General features: G+C 42.6%; 1 protein-coding gene across 1 annotated transcript; it reads left to right on the top strand.

Moving 5' to 3' along the window:
• The first annotated feature begins 820 nt into the window (after positions 1 to 820).
• On the top strand, positions 821 to 3,915 carry CCN1 (cellular communication network factor 1). Its single transcript, XM_007068741.4, has 5 exons — positions 821 to 1,381; positions 1,683 to 1,896; positions 2,241 to 2,588; positions 2,737 to 2,939; positions 3,051 to 3,915. Exons 1-5 carry the CDS (start codon positions 1,319 to 1,321, stop codon positions 3,348 to 3,350), a joined length of 1,128 nt encoding a protein of 375 aa, XP_007068803.1. The 5' UTR covers positions 821 to 1,318; the 3' UTR covers positions 3,351 to 3,915.
• Positions 3,916 to 17,658: the final 13,743 nt, after the last annotated feature.

The raw sequence follows: 17,658 nt of genomic DNA, 5'->3' as shown, positions 1-17,658 counted from the left end.
ATTTAAAAGGTTCCTTTTAATCATTTTCAAAATCCAGATTTTAAAATAATTCTAAACCAAGGAGCGACTTTCTTGCAGCGACTTCAACTTTAAAGATTACAAATTAGAGAGAGCTCAGTGCAGCAGTTTCTTCATTTTTCCAAGGAATAGTATATATAAAAGAGTTGTCTGATTTACCCTTCCTAGGGCAAGGCTTAGGATAAGAACATGTAGCAGAGTTATTAGCATTTCCAAATTCTGATCTTTAAAAAAACAGTACACCACCTGGGGGTGAGGGCCGAGCAAGGTTAGTTGATTATATATGTACTTGGTCTGTAAAGAAGTAGCCAGCTTTTTAACTGTGATTCTTCAAAGTCACTGCACTTGAGAACCTCCACCTTCCATGATTATAACAAAAGTGGGAACCTCTCAAAGCAAAAAGCTAGGGGAAGACCTTTTAATGGAACTTTGCCAGATACTAGGGAGCCATTTATTGTGTTTCTTTCCCATTCATAAATATTTAAAAGTAAGCCATCAGGGCATTAGTTTGAAATACACACCCTCACTCACACACTGGATCAAAGTTTTTTAGCCTTGATAGGAACGTGCATAATTTCAGCAACAGATCTGTGCTGCTTTTCCTGACCCCCCACCCCCAAATATTTCAGAGTGAAATTCAGTCGTACAGAACTTACTTAATAAACACACAGGGAGTATCTATATACAGCGTTTCCCAGCCTGAAAACTCGGAACTTACTTTTTTTTTTTTAAAAAAAGAACTTCCTAAAATGCATTTCCCACATGATCATAAAAGATCCTTAAAGGGAGGATTATTTAAATGATCGTTTCAAGTGTGGGGATTGGGGGGGAAGAAGGGTGTAGAACTACTTTATTGAGACCAAAAAAAAAAAAAAAAAGGTGCAATTTAGACAGGGAGGAGCTTGGACGCAAACCGCGCCAAGAAACATTCCTGAGATGCTTTGGAATTCTGGATGCTTTAGCATTCTGGAACGCTCAACGTCAGTGCAGCTGCAACACGCGGCGGCATCAGCACTGTATATAAGGAGTGGCTCCCTCACTGCCTCCTCAGACTGCAAAGGGACCCCGGAGAAGCGGAGGATCCAGGCAGCAGCCTGTTATCTCTCCTGCTCTTCTCAGAAAAGAAGAAAACGTAGCAGCACACGCTTTCACAGCCCTTTAGGATTTAGACTCCTCTCTCTACAGGCACAAGAAGAGATCCACTCAGCCTGTAGTCTTGAAAGCCGCAGGGAAAGTTTTAGGCTCCCTCTCTACTCTAGTTTATTTTAGCTGTACTAGGAAAACAGTTCCTTCGCTAACAATGAACTACCAAACCACCAATTATTTCTTTCTGGCTGTTGCCTTCCTCCACTTATTCCGGCTGGTAAGTTTGCGTTTGCATGTAACTTTGTTTGGGATCGTAGGGCTTCGAGGGATTTTTTTTTTTTTTTTAAAGCTGTTTGCCATTTTTTGGTCACTTTCCTGCCGTGAAATATACCCGCGGAAAGTCGACCGCCTGGGTGTATGTGTTGTGAAGGCATAAACTGGGAGCGTCGCTAACTCCTAGGTGCGGACCAGCGCTGCTGTCCATACCATGGGGCTGTTGTAAGTCTCGGGTTTGTCTCTCTGGGCATGGGCCATTTAGCACATACACTCATCGGCTTTTAATGTGCTTCGTTCCTTAGGCGCTTTCCGCCTGCCCAGCCGCCTGCCAGTGCCCTCTGGAGGTGCCCAAATGTGCCCCGGGAGTCGGTCTGGTTCTGGACGGCTGCGGCTGCTGTAAAGTCTGCGCTAAACAACTCAACGAGGACTGCAGTAAGACCCAGCCTTGTGATCACACCAAGGGGCTGGAATGCAATTTCGGCGCCAGTACCACGGCTCAGAAGGGGATCTGCAGAGGTAAGAGGCATGTGGTTTGGCTCCTTTAAAAATAATAATAGTCCCCGTAGTGCCCAAGTTTAGTAATTTTGAGTCCATGTATGGTTATGCTTTGTTGTTGGTAGCTTGGCAGAAAGGCATATGACTTCAGCAGTCTGGAATGCAATTCAGTATGTCTGGGCTCCGCTAAACGCGCATAAGGAAAAGTGATTCCTGACTAACTTATTGTTCTAGCCTAGAGTCTCTAGGGGATTGTAGGGAACTTTACCATAACTCGAATCTAGCAGAGCAGCAAATATGCATGCGTTTAAAAGAGCGGGTCTCACCTCTAACTCCCTTCTTTCTCTCTTTATGAATCTCTGCAGCACAATCCGAGGGGAGACCATGTGAATATAACTCAAAAATCTACCAGAATGGTGAAAGTTTCCAGCCCAACTGTAAACACCAGTGCACATGCATAGATGGAGCTGTGGGCTGCATCCCGCTCTGCCCACAAGAACTCTCTCTCCCTAACCTGGGCTGTGCCAACCCAAGGCTGGTTAAAGTCCCTGGCCAGTGCTGTGAAGAATGGGTCTGTGATGAGACCAAAGATGCTCCTGAGGAGTTGGAAGGTTTCTTCAACAAAGAATTTGGTCTGGATGCTTCAGAAGGTGAATTAACCAGGAACAATGAGCTGATTGCCGTTGTGAAAGGAGGACTGAAAATGCTACCTGGTGAGTAAGGCTATTGGGCATATTCTGTATTGGGAGGGGATACTTTAATACAAGGAGTATAGTGTTTTGCTGTACTCCTCATTGAGAAGAGGTACCAAGATATATGAGAAACTTTATGCAAAGTTCTTCTTCTTCTCCTCCCTTCTAGTCTTTGGATCTGAGCCATACAGCCGATCTTTTGAGAGTCTCAAATGCATTGTGCAGACAACTTCATGGTCCCAGTGTTCAAAGACTTGTGGAACTGGTATCTCTACCAGGATCACCAATGATAATCCTGATTGTAGACTAGTCAAAGAGACCAGGATATGTGAAGTGCGGCCATGTGAACAGCCCAGTTATGGTTCCCTAAAGGTAAATACAGATCTCTGTGATAGCCCCCTTTTTCCCCCCCCAGATGGGTCTGGGTGGAAGGTGGATGTTACAAAGAAATCTTTTGCTAATAATATTACCTCTTCCATACAGAAGGGAAAGAAATGCACCAAGACCAAGAAGTCACAAGCCCCAGTGAAGTTTACTTATGCTGGATGTTCCAGTGTGAAGAAATATCGCCCCAAATACTGTGGCTCCTGTGTGGATGGAAGATGCTGTACCCCCCATCAGACCAGGACCGTCAAGATCAGGTTCCGTTGTGATGATGGAGAAACTTTCACTAAGAATGTAATGATGATCCAGTCTTGCAAATGCAACTACAACTGTCCACATGCAAATGAAGCTTACCCCTATTACAGACTGTTCAATGACATTCACAAATTTAGGGACTAAATTGTGATGGGGGTGGGGATTTATCAGAATTCTGAAGTAACAAGCGATGGAGAAAAGAACTCTGTGGAAATGGTGCCATTTGAGGGCAACATTGAGATACTACTACAAGAGCACCCTGTGCAACTGGACACTAATGCAACAGAGATTTAAGCATACTTAAAGCTTCATAGTATTGGAGCAACTTTATTGCTTCTTTTTGGAGCACCTTACCTTAATCATGTGCTGTTTTCTGTTTGTAACTGATCAGATAAATGTTTGTTCTGGTTATGAAAACTTTAAAAACTGTTCAGTTTTAACATTATGCTTTTTTTTATTTTTTTCCAAACATGCGTTGGAAGATACATTCCTTCCTGAGGTGGGCACTTTAGAGAGCTCACTGGTGGCAGCTATTATGTACCAACTATAGTTTAATTGCAAACAGAAATCAGTTGTTTTAAAGCTGAGTATTTTATTTATCAAAATGTAGCTCTCTTTTTTTTGAAACCCCCTTCCCCCCGTAATACTGGAATAAGTTGTAAATGGTTTTAATTTTATATTCAATGAATTAAAAGAATTTATTTATGGATTTAATCATTTAATAAAGAAATATTTACCTAAGTTTACTCTTAGTAGAAAATTTTGACAGGTAATAGACAATTTGGCTAAACGTGGAAGCTTTCTGTAGCAGAAGCTTGAACTTCTGCAAACTTAGTTCCTCTGAAACCTAAAACAAGCTCTACCTTGGAACTAATGATGACTGATAGACTTTAAAATTATTAGTTTGGGGGAAAAAAATTGCTGTACACAAAGTGCAGTCCCCTATTCACTAAAACAGATGAAAACTACTTAGTAGATTTAAGATCAAATCTCTAAAATAGAGATTGCTTTGCTTTGTTCATTACATTGTCAAAATATTCAAATTATCCTGAAATTTGCAACAGAGTGTGTTTAATTAGAATGTATACATGCACCACAGTGTTGAATGGTGGGTTGGAAGAGTTAGCCAGGGCTCACATGTTACTGTGTATAGTTGCTTCTTGAAAATTAATACATTTATGTGGAAAAAGAATGTTTCCTTGAATCTGTAGGAGGTAGTTTGCTTTCACTAAAATGAGCTTGAAGCAATGACTTGTGTTAATCCTAATAACCCAGTGATTAAAAGTAAACATGCTGTTAACAGGAGAAGAATGTGAAGAATTTCAAGTACTTTTCCAATAGTTAAGGCCAGCTTCTCTCCCTTTCCCTTCCTCCCTCTTTTTAAATATAATTATATTTTGTAGATGTGAATTAAGTTTGATTATCAGTGTGGTCAAAGGGTAGATGACTAGGATATGTGAAGAAAAACACTTTTTTTTACTAAGGCTATAAGAAGCTGAGGAAGTCTGCATCAATGTTTGTACTAATGCTGGCTACTACAAGCTGCACTATAGACAGGACTGACAATAAAACTATGATAGCGTAGATTTCTCTGTCATTTCTACCCTCTTGTCATCAATACGGCCCTCTAGCAAAATATTTCACTATATTCTTAAAGTAAATTATTTTCAACAAGCAGATGTGGGTGTTTGTTTCCATAGTCATAGAATACAGTCACTGTGAGTGCCACCAGAAAAGACACGCATCAGTAGTCTGGTGTTATAGTTTAGGCTTAAGGTAACTTCCATTAAGGTTAGACATAAATACTACCACCAAATAAATGGCCAAAGATCTCAGAACTTCACTGTTTGGCAGCGAATGCCTCACCTGAAAAATTATAACTTGGTATTTTCTGCTCAGTCAGGTTTTCCCCCTCAAGGCATTAAAACTTTAGCTTGTATTGGAATTTACCACCTGGCCCCCAGTCTTACCTATACCTAAACTTGTCTGTATAATATTTGCTGACAGAAAAAGTATGGAATTCAGTGAGGCACTTTTGTCGGGCTCCCATTTAATCTAGCAACAAAGAGTGTATACATCAGGATGTAGACTGTACATAGCTCATGCCTGGGGTATTGCCAACAAACTAACTCTTGCTGAGAGTTCACCATTTGTATGTGCTGGTTTATTGGATAGAGGGAATGAAAAGGGCATGTCCTCCACAGACACGTACACAGTAGCTGTATTTTCATTCCTAGCCACCCCTACTTTTAGTTTGTGACTGTACCTTTAGTTTATTGTATTTTATTCAATACATTCAATATTAAAAGTTAATCAGAGTGAATTAGTGCCCTTTTAAAAAACACACATAATGGCACTTCCAACTCTCATAAAGCAGGGTAGTAGTCATGCCCCAGCAAGAATGACATGCTTTTGGCCTTTAACACTTTACAAGTTATGGGCCTAATCCTGTAAGCCTTACTAAGAGCAGTCTACCTGAAGTCAAGGAGTAAGGGTTGCAGAAACAGAATGGGAAGCAAGATATACTAAATGGAATTATCCTGTTAAAAAGAAAATTCTGGCCCCACTGAAGTCAAAGGCAAATCTCCCAAAGTCAAAATTTCATACAGAGTGTGTGTGTGTAGAACAGGGATCAGTAATAACGGAATTAACTATATTCTACACAGCTGTGAAATGGAAATAGCAGAGAAATAAAAATACTAAACCCCACGAAGTTTGATACTGTAAATTTCACCTCCCACTTATTTTTCATCTGCAGCTTCTACGAAACTCTCCATCCCCTCAATTACCTCAACAGAAAACCATGCACATTGTACATAAAAACGGGAAACAGTATACTCATGATGTAAATGGCAGGGGTTACAACTAAATTCTGTATGCATTATTATAATTTTATTTATTGAGCAAAAGAAAGCACTGAATCCCCCTTCAAGATATATTATTCCTTTCCTGAGAGAGGGATACTAAAGCAGATCTATGGCCTGCTTTTTATAGGTACTGGGGACCCTGCACCATCCATGCCAAAGGGAGCTGTGGGTGCTCAACACTTCTGAAAAACAGGACATTAAATATTTCACCCCTCCCCACCCCAAACAATACAAAACCAAACCATCCTATACAAAGCAGAGCTTCCTATAACCAGGGCCAGATTCCATGAACACCAGTAAAGACTCTGATATGCCAATCTATTCACCTGGAAAGAACTTATTACCATAATGAGCACCACTATGCAGCCAAAAGATTGAAGGAATCCAATATTCTAGCTATTGTTGTATTCTATGTGCTTGTAAGTATCTGGGCTGTATTTTAATACCCCCACCGACCCTGAGCAACAAAATTAAGGAAGGTATTCAAGTTCCCTTATTTGATGCCTGATTCCGGGAGGGAGCAGAGAGAGAACAAGCAACACCAGCCAGGAAGTTGAATTCAAGAATTATAGTCAACCATCTCTGGTGGAATGCCTCTAAAATTCTATCACAGACTACCTGATAGGGAGCAGATGTATGTAGATGTTCACGTCAATCATTAACCTCCTGCAAACACAGACCAATTCCCTGATCACCTTTATTTCCATGGAGCAGCTTCAGAAACAGGACCATAGCAATGCAATCCCACAGTGGTGGGTCAGTGGCCCTAACAGCACTTGTTACTACGGTTGTCTGGCACTCCCCATTATAAGACCCTGCTTTCAGTTGCTTATAACTTTGCTAAACTTTAAATGTTGGGGCTGAAATTTTCCATGCTGGGTGTCTGTTTCAGCGTTATTTTTTGTTTTTTTTGGAGGGGTGGTGGTGGTGTGAGGGTTGTGTGTGTGTGGGAATTTTAGCGAAAACACATAATCCATTTCTGAAAACATGACTATGGAAAAATACATTGTTTTACCCATGTTAAAAAAAAAATTCTAGTGGCCTTCTTTGATAATCTATAAGCAAACCCGTACCTTAGAGAAGGAACTTGACATTTGGGACAAGGATGTGTCTTTTGCTGTCCCTGTGAAATTCTGCCCACATTAGGTGAAGTTATATGCATTTAAAAAATTGCAGTGTGCATATGTGCACAGAGACTTAAGATTTTAGCAGCCAAATTCCCCAAATATTTTGTTCACACAGGGCATGCTTCAGCCTGGGGCTGAGCAGGACTTTACCTGTAATTACAGCTCTGGGCTGCTGCAAGTTGTTCTGGATCCTGAACTAAGAGCAGGGAGCCTCTCTCTCTCTCCTGTGTTCTCAATGACCTTCCTGCTGGGCCCAGGTAGAGTGGAGGAGGAAGCTGCTTCAGTCAAATATAGAGGTAGCAAGAATCAAACCTGTTGGAGGGTGGGAGAGTAGATTGGGCCAAAGAGAATGGGGATGATACAGAACCGGAGATTGGGAGTTCGGGTGGGGGTAGTGACTGGGACTGCCTGGGCCAGGAGACTAGGAGAGGGAGTGGGGGGACACAGTGGTATTGGGATGGGGAGTTTTGAGAGGTGAGCCTTGGACTTGGTGGGCAAGGAAACTGGAACAAAGATGAAAAGCCTGAGAAGTAGAGACTGGGACAGCCTAGGTAAGGAGAATGGGACGAGGAACCAGAAGTGGGGAAGAGACAGGGTTGGGTTGGGTTGAAACATAGGAGTCTGTAGCCATTGAAGCACACTCCTCTGAAGAGCCTGAAATGGAACCTAAGATTTCTCAGGCCTATACCCACAAAGGGACTTAGGCATTCCAACCTAGAAAATCACAGGAACACTGCAATTCACAAACCTAAATTAGGCTCCCTATACAATTAATGGGGAGAGCTAGGTGCCTACGAATGCAATCTACGAAAGCCAGCATGCTAAGCAGGGAGCTGCCTAAACTAGCCAATGGGAGACTCTGATGACAAGGGTGTGTCTTAAGCCCCACCCCTTTCATTGAGATGGGCAACTAAGGCCAGCTACAGAAAAGCACCTAGCTGCACTAGCTATCCATGAATAGGAATCTGCTGCTTGTAGTCAGGAGGCTTAGGCACTTAAGTATTTCTTGCAGGAATTAATTAGATGCCTGCATTGCACCACATAAAATATCTGGAGAAGCTGGTGCTGCTGCTGTCAACTTCAGAGCTGTTAGCCCAGTAGTTAGGGCACTTGCCTGGAATGTGGGAAACCAGGTTTAATTACCCCTCTCTGCAGGAGGGGGAGAAAGGATTGCAACAGGGGGGTCTCCACATCTCAGGAGAGTGCTCTGACCACTGGGCTACAGGATATTCTGATGGGAGGGGCTCCCTCAGTCTCTCCTGTTGATGCTGTTCTATTGTGGATAAAGTCATTGGAGCAGGGGAACTGGACCCAGGGTCTCCCACCTCTCAGGGGTGCCCTAACTACTGGACTGTAGAGTCATTCCTCTCTGACCCAATGACTGTTCCATTGTAGATAAAACACTTAAATAGTCATTGGGTCAGAGAAAGAGAGCGCCTGAGAATTACTGCATAGTCCAGTGGGTAGAGCACTCTCCTCAGAATGGTGGATCCCGTTCCAATCCTTTCTTCCCCTCGGGCGCAGAATTAAGCGTGTATTAATCGAAAATGTTTAGCTACTAGTTAGTACAGAGGTGAAATAGTTTCCCAAGGAAAACACAAATCCTATCTTGGCTCACATTTGGAGAGTTCACGGTGCAGCCACCAAAGCTGAAAACTTGTCTCTGTAAATGAAAACTTGACAATTTAAATGTGTCATAGGAGCTGGATATTGAGAGGGCCAGCTACGGCCTGTAGGCTGGGAGTTTGAGATCCCTGCCTAGACAAAACAGCTGAGAGTGTGTTAGCTGGGGTGTATTTGGGTTTGACATGTCCCCCCCTGTGCTGAACCCACTGGCCATAATCCAGCAGAGCACTTAAGACCATGTGTACATTTAAGCATGAGTCGTCCCACTGATTTAAAAGGGTGTATGTGTGTGCCTGAAGTTAAGTATATGCTTAAATGCTCAGCACCTTGCAGGATAAAGCCCTTTGGGTGGAGCTACTGTTTGGTCTGCCTCACATCTGCATTTAATACTGGCATGTCACAGCTCTTCACCTTTATTCATGTTTTCACTTATTAAATGTTCACATAAAAGGATGAAATGTAAAGAGATCAGGAGGGAAACAACACATGGCTAACTTTGAACACACCGCCAAGAACATTGCCACAGGTGTGGAAATCATGAACAGAGGAAGCAAGTGGAGCTGTAATGACAGGTTGGTATCTATAATATATTAATCTCAAGAGGCGCTGGTTCTGGGTTAAGCCTCTACCTGATAAATTATTGAAAGAATTAAACATCCAGTTACATCCACAAAGACCATAAAAAAGCAAATGCTAAAAAAGGGATAGCTAATGTCTGGACTATGATGATGAACTGAGATTACTATAACTGAAGAGATGAGCCTTTTATATGAACAACTTCAATATATATATATATACACATACATGTATGTATGTAACTTCATCCACAACTGAAATGCGCAATGTTGGAGAACACTTCAATCTCTTTTGGTCACTTGATTACAGACCTAAAAGTGGCAATTCTTCAACAAAAAAACTTCAAAAACAGACTCCAATGAGAGACTGCTGAATTGGAATTAATTTGCAAACTGGATACAATTAACTTAGGCTTGAATAGAGAATGGGAGTGGATGGGTCATTACACAAAGTAAAACTATTTCCCCATGTTTATTCCCCCCTCAACCCCCCCACTGTTCCTCAGACATTCTTGTCAACTGCTGGAAATGGCCCACCTTGATTATCACTACAAAAGGTGTCCCCCCCCCCCCGCTCTCCTGCTGGTAATAGCTCACCTTAAGTGATCACTCTCTTTACAGTGTGTATGGTAACACCCATTGTTTCATGTTCTCTGTGTATATAAATCTCCCCACTGTATTTTCCACTGAATGCATCCGACGAAGTGAGCTGTAGCTCACGAAAGCTTATGCTCAAATAAATTGGTTAGTCTCTAAGGTGCCACAAGTACTCCTTTTCTTTTTGCGAATACAGACTAACACGGCTGCTACTCTGAAATGTTTTTAAGGTGGAGATGAAGGACAGTTTCTCTAATTCACATTATAAGGGAATTTTTTAAGGTAGCCACATGTAATTACCCAGAATGGAATATGGCTAGGTGATAAATGTTAACTTATCTTTTTGTAAACAGCACAATGGGATTTTTAATAACACGTGCACAGGTATTCCATTTTTAATCTCATCTCAAAACACCAGCAGTTCCTTCTAGCACTATGTTGGGGACACTGCCTCAGTACAAGATTAGAAGCAAACCATGAAACCTACTGAGTCAGAGAAATCGCTTGCTCCAACACCTGTGATTTCCTTGGAGATCTAACACTCCAAGTACTGACTAAGTGTGACCCATTTAGCTTATGAAAGATGACAGAATCGCAGTTTGAGATGGTCTGGCTGGAAAACCAAGACATTTGTTAATGAGAATTTAAGATAGAAAAACTATTTCTTCTACAACTCTGCCCTTGCCTGCCCACTTCTGCTCTCAGGTGTACTGGAGCAATCCCATGAAAGCCAACAGGGATGCATGGGTGTAGTTGGGAGCAGAAATTAGCGTGAAGCTTATTAAGAAGATACAGATTAAAATTTAAACATAAAATGTCAGGAGACTCTCAGTGAAGTTTCTAACACCATCCCACACAGCCATCTCTCCATCACGCACACCAGCTTTAATTCTGCCCCAGTTTGTGCACAGCACATACAATATGGGCCATCTGGGGAGAGTGGGTAAGTTCCTGGCCTGTAATAGGAGTCTGGGGCTATGTCAACACTGGATGCTTCGTTCAGCAGAGTGTAGAGCATGTACTCAGGTAGCCCCACTAGCAAGGGGTTCAGTAGCAATGTAGACGGTAAGGCACAACTTAGGTGAGTAGAGGGTGTGGGTATGTTCCCAAGTACATACCTTACATGACTTTACTCACCCAAGCTGTGCCTTCCCTTCTACACTGCTATTTTTAGTCAAGTACTGCCCTGCTGCCGGAGCCTTTCCCCACCGCAGGGAAAAGGAGCTGTCAGCTGGGACGCTGTCAGCTCTTTTCTGCTGTAGCTTTTCACCACTGGAGGGAAAGACTCTGGCAGCTCCCATTGCTGTAGCCTTTCACCATTGCAGGTAAGGACTCCAGCAGTGGGGAGGCAGCAGGTAAAGTCTCCACCATCTTCTTACTTCTCATCTTCAGCATTGCAGGTAAAGACTTCGATAGTGGGGAAAGGTTTCTGCTGGGTGGTGGGGGAGAGAGAGGGAGCAAAAGCTCCTCACTGTAGTGAAAGGCTCTAGCAGCAGGGAGTTGCTGAAGCCTTTCCCCGCTACCAACCCCCTGCCACAGCCATTCAGCGATATATGTGTAGCTATACACCAGACTGTGGATGCAGATTGCTTTTCACTGAGGTGTGTAGCTACATCTACTCTATATGCCACCAAAAGTGGTGTATTGTGCAGACATAGCCTGGGTATGAGTACAGGGTCCATTTTAAATTGATGGGTGGAAACACATTAGGCCTGATGCTCAGTCATTCTATTCCTGTGTGAGAGTCAGGGATAGAGGGAGGGCAGGGAGTGGAACATACAGTTGTAAGGACACCTTTGCAAGCCACATATTCTGGGACTGTGCAGGGACCTGCCCAGCACCGGTGAGAATTAGTGCAGCTTCAGGGTTGGTCTAACTTACACTCTGTTCCATATTGCTCCCTATGAGAACACATGTGAATTCATCTTCACAGAAAGCCTCCCCATTAGGTTCTCATTAGCACAGCCATCTGCTTATCCTACTTATAAGTGCAGCTCACAAGGCTGAATCTTTTCAGTGAGAGACTGGAATAAAAGTTTGCTTCACAACTCCAAACCATTCTGCTATACAGATGGCACAAAATGAGATGACCATGCAGCAGCTACTATTGCAATCCTCCATACCACTTATGGAGCAGTCCCAGATGCCCAGACCAGCAGAAGCCCCTCTTCTGATTGAGCACAGGGATCATTCAGTCTACTGACTCCCTGAAAGCGGTTAAGACTGCTAACAAGGGTGCAAATCAATATTAACTTTGATGCTGGAAGAGCCCTCAGCATTCCAATGGAAAGGAAAATAAACATATACTGGAAAACACCTTCTAACACTTAACAGGCAGAATTAGTAGTTATATGTAATAAAGGAGGAAAAGGCCACTAAAAGTATCAAATAAGTAATGGAAGTTTAGAAAGAGCAAAATAATCTTGAGAAATAGACTCTGCTTGGATTCAACAAGTTAACTGAATACAAAGTTATTTCTCTTTCCACTACATTAATTTCCTTTTCTTTTGGAATAAAAATCTTACCAAGGTGAGATAACAGGGCAGCACAAGATGAATTTTGGAGGCAAGAGGCATGTGCAAATGTGGATACATGTAACAAGATTGTGAATACCGAGAAAGCCCATTGCGTTGAAGTTTCAGAAGATCAATAAAAATTCCATTTTTGTGTAACATGCAATGGTACAAAAAATTCAAGCAAATAATCTGAAAAAACTAAGTGCCCAACCAGGGGCAAATTCTGTTTCCTCTTTGCATGGAATCATGTGGCCTGAAAGCAGTAGAACTAACATGCTTCTGCAAAGAGTACATACAAGGTCACAGAACCCAGGAGGGGGAATTTTACATCCCCGCACACCACAGAGCATTATTACATGGAATTTTTGCACTAGTGCAGAGGCGAGTTTGGATAGCTGCCAAGGTGCTAACAGTGAGTCTGCCAAATCCACTATCCAACACCCCCTTTAAGAGGGGCCGTATCAGGCAGGAGCCACAACTGTAGCCAGGAAGCTGCAGGAGGATCTGCTCTTTGTCCTGGTGGGGTGAAGAGACCATTATGCCTAGATCCTCCATGTAAAGCCCATTAACTTTTATATGGAGAATGGAAGTTTGAGCAGAATGAGCACTTTAAACAGGAAAACGTGAAAAGATCTCAGAAAAAGCATCTACATCCCAGAAAAAATTCCTACAGTCAACAGTAGCTGGCAGCAAATACCTTTTTCTGGATTATTCAGAAGGCAGGTGATCTAGTACTGTAGTGTCGCCATCTTTTGAGCTTCTACATGGATACTGTTAATGTCAACAAATAAGAAGCCATATTCCATCCTGCTCTAGAAGTGGTTTAACTATTTGGAATACAGCTTTGTGGCAAAAATCTTCATTTAACTAAAGATACAAAAAGCAAGCTGGAAACAGCTTTACAGTCAGTCAGACACTGGTGTGATTGATGTGCCATGGGAGAACACTTGCTGCCTGCATGCGACTCAGTGACACTGTGACGGGTGGGGGGACCCTGTCCCATGAATAAGTCTGTCGGACTGCTCTTGGCCTCAGGGCCTCGAGACCTAGTAGTCAGAGTCTGTGGAGTTGCCCTCACTCTCAGGGCTGTAAGGCCCAATGGCCGGAGTCAGGAACTCTGGCCGCCACCTAGTGGAGGGTGATGGTCAGGGAAGGAGAACCCGGGTCCTCCCTACGCCATTGGGTCCCAACTCAGGGCCCTGCCAGTGACGGGGATCCTGACCGCAACACGCTGACTATTCTCGGCCGGGCAGCTGAGGGCCCCCCGGACTACTTCCGACTGTATCTCTTATAGTCATACTTCGGGTGCCTCTGTGGTTTCCAAACACTTTGTTGCGGATGGCTCTGGGCAGCCCTGGGTTCTCCTGAACCTCCACCAGCATCTGAGTCTCTGCCTGGACTTCAGCATTCCTTGTTCCTGATGTTGGAGCCTTTGGCACTTCCCAGGTGGGAGCCTGCGGCGAGCGTTCTTCCTCCTCGGCTGTCAGCCCAGACTGAGCTGCGTAGCTCCCTTTTATACTACTGCTGTACTTGGAGCATGCCTAGTAGGGAGGAAGGGGCCTGGCTTCCCCAGCCCACAATATAGAGTTAACTCTTCCCTGTCCAGTGCGGGGTGAGTGCAACCAGCTGCAGACACCACTATTAATTAAAAACTCCATTTACACTCTCTCCCTCACACACTGTGCACATGTCTGTATCAATATCATCTCATTGTGAGATCATTGGGAATACTGTGCAGAGCGAAGTGTGAGATATATGTTGTGGAGGAACTTTTCTTCTCTTAGATGGTGAAAAAGGAAACACCAAGTGTTAGAGAAGCTGGATTGACAAACCTGGCTGACAACTAATTTTATTCACAGTACAGATACAGTACATGAAATCTCAGTGCAAGCTATCCCACACCACCAGCCAACATGCATCCATCCTGACCTGAAAGTAATACATTGAGGAGTGAGGGGATAACATCACTTGGGCTGTGCCTCCACTAGAGTAGTTTACCAAAAGTTATATATCTAATCTCACTAAACCAATGGGAGCCCTGGTATAGGAAAGGCTGCAGTGGCTTCTGATCTTTTTATCACCATGTTAATTAAGCCTGGTGAAAAGTCCTTCCAGTCTATCCTAATGTAATGGGCTTTTCAGCAGGTTTAATTAATAGAGTGGTAAAAGTAAGTTTAGCCAACGGAGCTTTGCTTCCATAACAAAAACTATTATGATCAATAGAGTTATTATGGGAAATGAGCTATAACAAGAAAAACATCATTAGAAACTATTCCATTGTCCATCAGTCATACAGGCCTGTGACACAGTGGGAGTGCAGTTCTATTACCAAATTATAAAAAAGCTGGCAGGAAAAAGTCTACATTATCTATGTGATGTTTTCCTGGATTTAATATATCATCTATGACAGCCCTTTCACTTTCAGTATTTATACTGAACTTTCTTTGCTGCAATTTCTTTTTTGTTTGACCTGCATACATGATTTCCTTCCATTTCATGGCAAATTTCTATCAAACAAAACCATATGCACTACCATAGCAACATTCTAATACAAACATAGGGTAATCTTTGTTCACTGGAGCACACAGTTCATTTTTTTCCTTATTAACAGAATCTGCATCTGCATCCAGTTGAACTAAAATTCCATAGCAACGACACAAACACAAATTCATGGTGTATGGTGGTTTTTTTTTTTGTTTGGTAAGTGTTTTCAGGGAAATTGTTTGGAATTTAAAGACAGAATGCAATGTTTGTGAGCAAACAGCTTGAACTGAGTAACACTGTCACAGTTGTACATTTACTCTTTGGGGGCCCCATGTTGCAAGGTGCTGAGCATACTCAACGCCTACAGACTTCAGTGGCGGAAAGGCAGCATCCTTAAAGATCAGGCCCTTGATGATAAATACCTCCACGTAAAAATATAGAGCCAGCGCAGGACTATGCACAGCTTAAGTCCCACCTAAAGGACTAAGGGTACATCTTCACTACCCACCGGCTCGGCGGGTAGTGATTGATCTATCGGATCTCATCTAGGAGCGATAAATCGATCCCCGAATCGATGCCTGTACTCCACCTCGGCAAGAGGAGTAAGAGGAGTCAACAGGGGAGCTGCCGCAGTTGACTCGCCACTGTGAGGACAGACAGGTAACTCGAACTAAGATACTTCGACTTCCGCTACGCGACTAGCGTAGCAGAAGTTGCGTATCTTAGTTCGAACCCCCCCGCAGTGTAGCCCAGGCCTAAGTGTTGCATAGGATTTGTGCTGGCCCTCTGCACAGAGATGAATTTCACCTACAGTGCATACAGACCATTTGATACATGATCAGGCTTTTTAATTTTTTTATGCTTTCCGAAGTCCTAGAGTATGTTTGATAAAAGTCACATCACTCGATCATATTAAGAATTCTCTAGTACAAACATACTACAGTACTGTATTAGGAGAGACTGGTTTGCACTCCCCTGCAACAATCCCCACAGACCCAGCACATGGCCTCAGAACCTCATCTACCCCTTTGGTGGCAGCACATGGGCAGCAGCCTCCCCTCTTCACACTGTCTGGGAATGGGATAACTCCTGGAGCAGAGAAATACAAATGACAATAACTGGGAATCAAGACAACATGAATTCTAGACTCACTTTTTATGCTGACGAGTCTGTACTCTTTATAACTCTCATTATTAAGCAAAGCCTCTTATCCCAAATACAGGTCACACAAGCTGGGAGTAGAACACAGTTCTTTAATAGGGCAGACCCAATCCCATCACTTAGCTTCACTGCCTCCTAGGAAGAGCTTGTTATATCTTTGTCCTTGACCACGATGGGTATAAAACTGAGCTACTCAGGCATCATCAGTAACCCACTCTTTCACTGTGTTAAGCATTTGCCTTAAAATAAACATTTATCAAATACTGGTGAAATTAAAAAACTGTGTTTGAACTAGTCATGGAAGAAATTCGGAGTCATCCCCATTGTTCAAATTGGTAGCACCATTTTGCCAATACAGGTGAAAGCGATTGAAGGCAATCTGGAAAACAATGCTAAATGCATCTGTTAAAAATTAAGATTTAATTCTATCTATATGGCAAAAGCCTGGGTGATGGTTTGCAGCTTTGCTCTGATGAATTTTATTTCTAACTACAACCAAAAGAATTATGCCCAGTTATGTTTATTTTATCATTTTAAAGCAATGAATACTTTCAATCTGAAAGGCAGATTTAACAGCGTTTACATTTAAAAACAAATCAGGGTTGTGTTCGCCTGTGACAAAAGAGCTTAAACTGGACTGGTGTAAAAATAAGGGCGAGCCATTTCTGTACAATTAATGAAAAACAGCAAGCATTTAGAAGAGTAATGCAAATTGTATCTACTACAAAACCATGTGCCTCAGCCAAATATTAATCATACACAGATGAAGTGCCCGGTTTGTTAATATCTGTAGTATTCTAATTTCCACTGTATCCCATGAATCTTAAGAACAAGAATCCCACTATTTTCTACAGATGAAACTAATTTTCTATCAAATATGCTTTGGCAGTTACATTGTTTCGTTAAAATGAGAGGTTTATTGCTAATGCATATTTATGTGAACAAGTGCAAGACTTGTTTCCAGTAACTTGTGGCTACTGAGCCTGAATGCAGCAATCAGAGATTATGAAAGACCTAGTATTTCATTTGAAGTGAAAGTAACATGAAAGTATCTATAACCATGGACAAAAGTCCTTGTAAAAGTGGGTAAAAGATTAGCTGGTCTTCTTGTGTTATTTTTCTCTATTACTATGAATTGTAAAAATAAAGTAGGGCACAGGATGCTGTCACCAGACAGGGAGAAGTTTGGTTGTTTGAATTTACCAAGAACCCAGGGCACAGAAAAGAGTTAGAGATGTGACTTGCTGTGGTTTCTTTCCTAACTCCAACTTCTTTGGATACTGCAGTTTGGATTCCCTGCCACCCATCAAAAGTGGTTAGGGAGCCAGGGTGATGGGGGTTGGTATATTGAGTGGAAGGGCGGCTGGGGAAAGGAGATGTGGTGTTATTATGAGAAACAATGGCATGTATTCTACAACTGTCCAGTGCTAACAAGGCATCAACTCTTTCGCCAACACTTGATTAACTGGATGGCCCAATGAATGGTGCATTTGATGAAT

This window comes from Chelonia mydas, chromosome 8 (genome assembly GCF_015237465.2).
Source record: "Chelonia mydas isolate rCheMyd1 chromosome 8, rCheMyd1.pri.v2, whole genome shotgun sequence".
NCBI classification, from domain to species: domain Eukaryota; kingdom Metazoa; phylum Chordata; order Testudines; family Cheloniidae; genus Chelonia; species Chelonia mydas.
Note: the sequence above shows the minus strand (reverse complement) of the source record. Positions and strands in the feature narration are given on the sequence as shown.